Source organism: Gekko japonicus, unplaced genomic scaffold, assembly GCF_001447785.1.
Source record: "Gekko japonicus isolate JY-2015 unplaced genomic scaffold, Gekko_japonicus_V1.1 scaffold862, whole genome shotgun sequence".
Lineage (NCBI taxonomy): Eukaryota > Metazoa > Chordata > Lepidosauria > Squamata > Gekkonidae > Gekko > Gekko japonicus.
The window spans coordinates 42,268-50,734 of NW_015173699.1; the positions used below are offsets into that span (position 1 = coordinate 42,268).

Genomic DNA, 8,467 nt, shown 5'->3' on the forward strand with positions numbered 1-8,467 from the left:
CTGTTTTTCTTGACCATGGGCTTTTCCACATGAGTTTTTTAGTCAGTTCTGGCCTCATACTGCTTCATTTATCCCCTGATTTCCACATGCATTTCTGGGCCTTTGGTTTCCACTTTGGGTTTTTTCCCCAGTTTTCCCATAGGGTTTTTTTAGTTCTTTTGAGACCACTTTTACCCTGATCTTTTTTCTGGAAGTTGATTTTGAGTCAGCTTCTTCCTTGTGCATCATGTTTCTGCTGGTTTTCTTTGTCCCACTCACTGTCACCTACCGGTACTTCCAACCTAGCATTACTTTAAATAAACACAGAGAGAGCTGGGAATTCACAGAACTTGCTAAGTTTATCATTACAATGATTTGTGATATATCAATATTTTAGTGCCATTTTTTAAAAAGGGGACAGTACTGTGATACCACCAATGACAACAGCACCCTCCCTTAAAAATTCTCATCACTGAAGGCACATGTGGAAAAAAATAAACTGACTCCACAACTGTGAAAATGCAGAGGAAGGGCAGACATGCTGAAAAACTACCCAGACTGATTCCAGTGGCTGTGGATTGCCTGCCAAGGAAATGAGGAGTAAGTTGAACATGTGGAAAAGCCCTGGGATGTGTATAATAACTGGTTTCTTTTCTAATCAAAATGATATCCTGTATAATTCCCATCTCCCGTACCAGGGCTATTTTTGGACAGGAACGCACAGGAACAGAGTTCCGGCTGTCTCCCAAGTTGGCCACGCCCAACAGGAACTCATTCGCATAATAGGCCACACCCAACAGCAGAAATTCATTGGGATTGGCTACATTAGTGGTGTGTGGCCTAACATGCAAAGGAGTTTCTGCTACAAAAAAACCCCTGGGTTTTGAGAACAAACAAGGTAAACAGAATAACAAGCAAAAGGTGGGTGTGGCTGGATAACCACACTTCTGGTAACATGGGGGTGTATCCTAATGTGCTAATAAGCTGTGCTGGCAGGGGTGTGGCCTAATATACTAATGAGTTTCTGCTGTTGGGTGTGGCCTATTATGCTAATGAGTTCCTGCGGGGCTTTTTCTACAAAAAGAGCCCTGCCCGTACCCCTTCTCCACACTGAATAACACCCCCCCCCCGAACAATTAACTGCTGTAGGGTTTTTATTGTGCTCTGCACATGTCCAGGTAGTGCTCAACAAAGATACTCTCCAGGCAACACAGGGATCAAACTTTGCCTGTAGGTTTCTTCCCTCTGTTGCTCGCTTAAGCTAAAGCACTAAGGCATCAAGGAGAGGATAAGCAGGGTTATTTAACATTTCCCAGGCAGAAATATCAGCATTCTGAATCATATCTTAACAGAAAATTGACCTACAGAAATTAGATTACAAAATCTAGAAAAATACCACATAATTAAGATACAACTCACAGAGTCATTTTGTTTCATGTTTCTGTATCGAATCCGGCACTTGTTTCTATCCATATCTCTTTCCCAGGAAACTCTTAGCATTTTCTTCATCCCTGGAATTTTTCCCACTTTCACAGGAGTTGGTCCAAGCTTCACTGGAACAGAAAAACAAAGCTCTCATGCCTTCTAATATTAAGCAACATACCATGTCCACTAATCTAATGGGTGCGTGCAACAGGAAAGACTCTGTTTGGGTAGGGAGTATGTAGAGGAGGTAGGCCCAGGATCCTTAGTGTGAAATCTCAAGAACCAGTGGATATTTCTTATTCACCTAGTACAAAAGTAACCTTATGCCAGCAAAAAAGGTGAACTATGTGCTCAAGAAAGGGTCTGGTCCAGTTGTGCCACAAACAGATTCCCCTGTTCACATTGCAAGAACTACAGCAGGATTGAACATCCTGCCTCCCCACCAACTTCAAACTAATACTGAACCAAGTGAATGCAGCAAGCAGATAACGTCAACTGTTACTGTCCCTGCCTTTCCTGTACAATCCAAGTCAGACTAGAGTTGAGCAACTTCTTCATCAAAGTGTACAGGGGAAAAATACCACAGTGAGTCAGTAGTTAGATCCCTCAGAGAGTCCTGGAAACAGATCCAAAACCAAATTTTGCTCTTCAGGGCAATTAAAAACAAACAAACCAAATTGCTTACCAGTTGTTTTTTTAGGGGGTCATCTGTGCGTTCTTGAGTCACAGCAATTTGGAAACTCCCAAAGCTAGCATTTAAGTGAAGTATAGGGTTGCCAAGTCCGAAGCGGCGCTGGAGCGGGGGACTCCAGTGCTGCTCCAAGAGTGCACGTGCGCAAAGCGCGCAAGTGCCGCAACCACATCACCCGGAAGTGATGCGACCACGCCGGGCACGCTGGGGGTGGGGCCATGACCATCCGAGGGGAAACCATAGAGTTTTTCCTCGGATGACCGTGGCCCCGCCCCCAGCGTGCCCGGCGTGGTTGCGTCACTTCCGGGTGATGTGCACATAGTGTGCTTTGGGGGTGGGGTTCCCCCTGGGGCCCGATCCGCTGGCGGCGGGGAACGGGCCTCTGGGGTAGGGGTTTCCCCGCCCCTCGGGGGGACTTGGCAAGCCTAGTGAAGTACTGTCCCCTCCAAGATGCACCTCCAATGACACATGGTCAAGGGAGAGGAATTGTACTTTCCTGACCAGTCCCTTTCAAAACTTGACTGTACAATGCAGCAAGTTAAAAGCACTTGTTGCAGAGAAGGTGGGTGTGTTATATGAACGCACTGGTGAGCACTCAAAGAACAACATTTATATTAAGCAACCTGTTTTACTTCTTCATTACTCTGATGCATACAAACTAGAAAGTTTGACCTGTCTGGGAGAAGGTACATTTAGGACCTAAGCACTGCCCTGTCAAAGGATGCATCTGCTCTGGCTCTGACATCAAGGGAATCATGCTTCACAAAGGTGGAAGGCTGGATCCAGGTAGCTGCTCTACATCAGTCTTGCGGTTGAACAAATAAAGGTGAGTCTTCTATCCTAGCCAGTGCCTCAGGAGATAAGGACTAGAGCCATGTATGATGCCGGAAAATAGCTGCAGTGGCCATAGTCTTAGAGCTACATACCATAACATACTTAGATGTTAGAATTTGTTGCTTGGTGAGATGAAGTGCCTCAGCTCTAAAAATCAGTGACGATCCGTTTAACCTTTTCTAAGTGGTGGTTGAGAGTGGGTGACACTTTTTCCCATAAGAAGTCCTGGTAGCAGGTCATGAAGGCCATATTGAAAGGGCATGGCTACAGAGTTACAGATTTTGCAAATCATGCCATCTAATTTCCTTCCCTCCATCTTTCGGTGTAGAGTGGGGTGTTTGTCCCCCTCTTCCCTGAGATGCCTCCATCAAAGTAGAATTTGGGGAGGACGGAAAAAGACAAAGTCACAGCCCTCCTGCTGTGTGTGATAAAGGTTCTCTATACCATCCTGGAAGTCAGAGAATTAGATATCAGCTTATCCCAGGTATCCTTAGCTAACCAAAGCCAACCAAAGAACAACTGGAAGCACTAGGAATACAACAGAAGATTGTGATGCCGATTTCAACAAATCAAAGATGTCTGGTTTCTGTGTTCAGCTGTAGAGAACCAGCCATCCAGATTAATTGCTCAGAGTATATCCAGATGTATGGGGGGGGGGGGACACCTGTAGGTCTGAGGTAGCATTACTCAGTAATTAGTCTGATGTTTTATCCATTTCCAAGGCAGGGACATGGTCCAACAGCCATGTTGGGGATGGAGTAGGAGGCTGGGGTGGCAGAGTGAGAGACAGAGACTGGTTAGGAAGCTGGAGTAAGCTGGAGTGCTGGAAGCTTGTAGTGCTGGAGTCAAAGGATGGATCACCAGGGAAGCCAGAGCTACAGTGGCTGCTCCACCACTATAATGAGGGGGCAGGCAAATGAGCGGGCTGAACCAAGGGCTTTCTTTCTCTGCAGATTTGCCTGTTCTTGTCACTACTGCCACTGCGTAAGAACATAAGGTAAGAGATGCCCAGTGGTCCCAGTGGCCCATCACAACATTCACTAGCAGAGATTTATTCCCACACTGACTTAAGGAGTCTTTTTGTCCTGAATCTATTGCCCATCAGCTTTAATGGGAATATCTGATGGAGGAAGCTTTAATTCTTGAATATTTACACCCCCAAAAATCTTGTGGTCTCTAAAGTGCTACTGGAATCAGATTGAGCTCTGCTACTGCAGACCAGAATGGCTACCCTCCTGAAACTAGGTGGCCACGAATTCTGTATTACTGGAGAGAAGAAAAAGTGTTCTCTATCCACTTTCCTCGCCCAGTGCATGATTTTAAAAGCCTCTATCGTGTCTCCCCAGTATTCTTTTCTTTGAACTTAAAAGCCCCAGCCGTTCCTAAAGTTCCAAACCCCTTGATCACCTTGGGCCTTGGTCACAGTGGGGGAAATAGGCGTGGCCAAAGTGCGGCTTTTTTGAGCCACATCAAAAGAGACGTGCGGCAGCGGGAACAGACAGACAGTAGCAGAACATCTGCTTGCCATACAGAACATCTCAGGTTCAATCTCTGGTATCTCCACTTTAAAAAAAATATATTTTATTTACATTATTTATAGACCACCTTTCTCACTTGGATTCAAGGCACATTACACAGAAATGACAGGATGGGATATTCAATAAACAGGGCAATAGATTAGGACTGCAGAACCAACCAGAAGCATAAGGATTAAAATGACACACTCTTCTTGAGATTCTGAGTTAGATGGACCAATGGTATGACACATCAAAATATAGCTGCTTACTTTTGTGTATGTTCTCCTGAACTTGCTGGAAGGGGTACATGGTGATATGTAAACTAAGTATGACTTACGTGTAAAGAAAATGTATATTGATTGAAGGGGGAGAGGGAGAAATGATCAGCTGATAATTAAAGTGGTTTAAAGTGCTCTTATGATTTTTGCCTCACAATTTCTACCACACAGAAATCTTGCTGAAGTTCTTCTGTTACAAAAGCTCTGCATAGAATATGTCTGTCGAAGTGTACAAATTCTGTCTGTTTCTTACATCACTATTTGAAATAGTTTATTTTATAACTCACATATTTCCTCTGATATTTGGGAAACACACTGTGACTCTGCTTTCCCCAAGGGATTTTCTAGCTTCAACTGAATACAAAATGAAGGATAAAACACTGTAGTTTGGAAATTATGAGATCTTGAACCATTCTTGCTTTTCCAGGTGTTATTTAAAAATATTTTTTTCCATTCGCGGCCTCTGTTGAAAAATAGTACATTAATAAACATTATCTGTGGGATAAAAGTGCTCAACAAATTTAAAGACGTTGTTGAGTAAAAATTATTCCAGATTCAACAGAAAGAAAAGAACAATGCAGGTTGAACAGCAATATATCTAATTTTCAACATGGCCCCATTTGTGGATACTTAAATCCAGATACTGGAGCCATGAACAGTATATCACAGGCTACTGGTGATGGCATAGAGGGCCTTACCACAGTTCAGTTGTTATTGGAAGCGGCTCCTAATCAAAGGCCTGGTGGAAGAGCTCCGTTTTGCAGGTTCTGCAGAACTGTAAAGGTCCTGCAGGGCCCTGATGTCTTCTGGGAGCTTATTCCTCCAGTATGGAGCTGCTACTGAGAAGGCCCTGGCCCTGGTAGAGGCCAGCCTGGCGTCTTTGGGTCCAGGGAGGGCCAAGCGATTTTGAGACCCCAACCTCAGGGCTCTCTGGGGAACATGTGGGGAAAGGCAGTCCCTCAGGTAAGGAGGCCCCAGCACCTTGAAGCGAATTCATATATAAATGAATAAATAACAAGCAACATGATAATTATGGGACTGCCTGCTGAGTCCGTAACCAATTGAGTCCAGTTCACATACCTATAAATGACTTGTTATTGTTTTGTATATCATAATGGCTGATCAGTTAGCACTTACTGTTTTCCGATAATTGTGTAATCTGTTTCAATGTATGTATCGCGTCCAAAAGTCCAACTGCAAGTAATATTTTTGCCCCCATTATCAATGCAAGAAATATTTTCAGGTGCTGATGGTGGAACTATAATCAAAGGAACAAGGAACAGAGTGGATATTTCCGGCACTAATTTGTATTTAGTATAACAGAAATGCATGGACAGTTTCACATTGAAAACACTTCATTGTATGGAACTGTTTAAACCTTTACTATCTCCACGGCTATAAACATTACTCCCGCCCTTACTCCATCACACATACTTTTGTTAAATATTCATAAATAATGTTACACTTCTTATAACACGCATCTCTGATTCAAAACATTCAAGCTTACTTACACCCTGATTTAATTTCAGTGCGAGCCAGATGTTGCTTTTCGATGGGAAAATCAACATAGCATTTCACATGAGCCTCTTCATAAGTGAAATTATGGATAACAACTCCAGAGACGGAATCATTGACAATTATATAGTTTTCTTTTGCAATCCTATCCCCATTCAGTGTCCAGATTATATGACTTGCATTTTTATAGGGATAGAGCTTTTTGCCAAGACTACAAAAAAGTTCCAGGGTTGAACCTCTTTCGATCACAGGGGACAACGGGAACACTTGATGATGTCCCACATCTTCATCTATGAAAGAAAATCACTTAGATTAGAAACATTTAGAGTAACAACAAACACACACATGCAAATACACTTACACCAGTGACGCGGATCCGCTCCATTTATGTGTACCTGGGTCTACTCTTTCCCCATGAAAGACTCCTTATTGGCTAAATTTGGCACAAACATAACTTTTGATTTGGCACAAACATGACTTCACTATATACTCCCAAGTTACTGCATCTTGCAAAATGTTGCCATGAAAATGCTTCGGACTCATTTAGACTTCGGCTGAATGAGTTCGCCTGCTTTCTTGAAGTCAAACACACATGAACACATGAAGCTGCCTTATACGGCATCACACCATAACTGGTCTACCAAGGCCAGTACTTAGGGCTGCCAACTCTGGGTTCGGAAATACCTGGAGATTTGAGGGTGGAGCCTGGGACGGGTGGGGTTGAAGTTATAACGCCATACAGTCCACCTCTCAAAGCAACCATTTTCTCCCAGAGAAATGGAATAAATGTTTTAAATAAATAAATAATAGAAGAGAAGAAGAGATTGGATTTATACCCTGCCCTTAACTACCTGAAGGAGTCTCTGAGTGGCTTAAAATCTCCTTTCCCTTCTCCTCCCCACAACAGACACCCTGTGACTGTGAGGAAGGTGGGGCTGAGAGAGCTCTGAGAGAACTGTCCTTGAGAGAACAGCTCTGAAAGAACTTATGACTGACCCAAGGTCACACCAGCAGCTGCATGTGGGGGAGTGGGGAATCAAACCGGGTTCTCCCAGATTAGAGTCCGTGTTCTTAACCACTACACCAAACTGGCTCTCATAGGCAATCTATGTAGTCTCGAGATCAGCTGTAATCCCAGATCTCCAGGCACCAACCTGGAAGTTGGCAACCCTATCAGTGCTGTCTAACTGGCAGCAGCTCTCCAGGCGGAGGTCTTTCACATCAGCTACTATGTGATCCCTTTGCCTCAAGATGCTGGGGACTGAAACTGGGACCTTCTGCATGTCAAGTAGAGGTTCTACAACTGAGTTACAGCCCTTTCCCCAGATACTCACAAACACCCTGCACTTATGAGTGATGTCATACATGAGCTGCAGTTCACATGTATTGCTTTTATATTTTCTATAATTTACATGATACCCTGTGAAGTCTAAACAGTGGCTGCAGGTGATGATTTGGCTATCAGTGGGATTCCAGTTTCACATTATGCTGTTCATGCTTATTGACTGGCTACAGTGTGTGTGAAGAAACCGGTGAAGAATCAGACCCTAGATATAGCCACTACTCAGCTATAAGCATTAAGGACATGTTATTTAAATTAGGAGTCTGTTTTACTTCTACTTTGGTGTAGTTTGGTGTAGAGCGAGTTTGGTGTAGTGGTTAAGTGAGCGGACTATAATCTGGGAGAACCGTGTTTGAGTCCCCATTCCTCCACTTGCACCTGCTGGATGACCTTGGGCAAGCCATAGTTCTGGCACAGCTGTTCTTGAAAAAGAGTAGTTTCTGTCAGAGCTCTCTCAGCCCCACCTACCTCACAGGGTGTCTGTTGTGGGGAGGGGGAGGGAAAGGAGGTTGTAAGCCGCTCTGAGACTCCTCTGGGTAGTGAAAGGCGGGGTATAAATCCAATCTCCTCCTCCTCCTTCTATGTTTAGGGCCCCATAGCTATATTTCCTCAAGCTCCCATGAAGCTCCCCTTTCATTTAAATGGAGCTTAAACAAGTGAAATGGCAAATGGATTTCAATAACATATACAATGAAGTACAGGCCTCTCTTCTGTCCCTAAAAGAGACAAGAGGCACCTTAATTTGAGATTCAGCTGGGAAAAATTAGAAAGTTTCTAACTGTTTAGGGTTGCCAACCTCCAGGTGGTGGCTGGAGATCTCCTGGAATTATTACTGAATTCCAAACGACAGAGATCAGTTCACCTGGACAAAATGGCTGCTTCGGAA

The 8,467-nt window shown here is 43.9% G+C and overlaps 1 protein-coding gene across 1 annotated transcript in view; it reads right to left on the minus strand.

Moving 5' to 3' along the window:
- The window catches only part of IL31RA (interleukin 31 receptor A), a 31,917-nt gene extending 25,293 nt beyond the window's left edge, over positions 1 to 6,624 (minus strand). The window contains exons 1-5 of the mRNA XM_015423213.1: positions 6,585 to 6,624; positions 6,236 to 6,529; positions 5,862 to 5,982; positions 5,012 to 5,187; positions 1,399 to 1,532 (exon numbers count right to left, since the gene is read on the minus strand). Coding sequence (XP_015278699.1) covers positions 1,399 to 1,532; positions 5,012 to 5,187; positions 5,862 to 5,982; positions 6,236 to 6,529; positions 6,585 to 6,624 — 765 coding nt within the window. The remainder of the gene's footprint in view (positions 1 to 1,398; positions 1,533 to 5,011; positions 5,188 to 5,861; positions 5,983 to 6,235; positions 6,530 to 6,584) is intronic.
- Between the last annotated feature and the right edge of the window lie 1,843 nt (positions 6,625 to 8,467).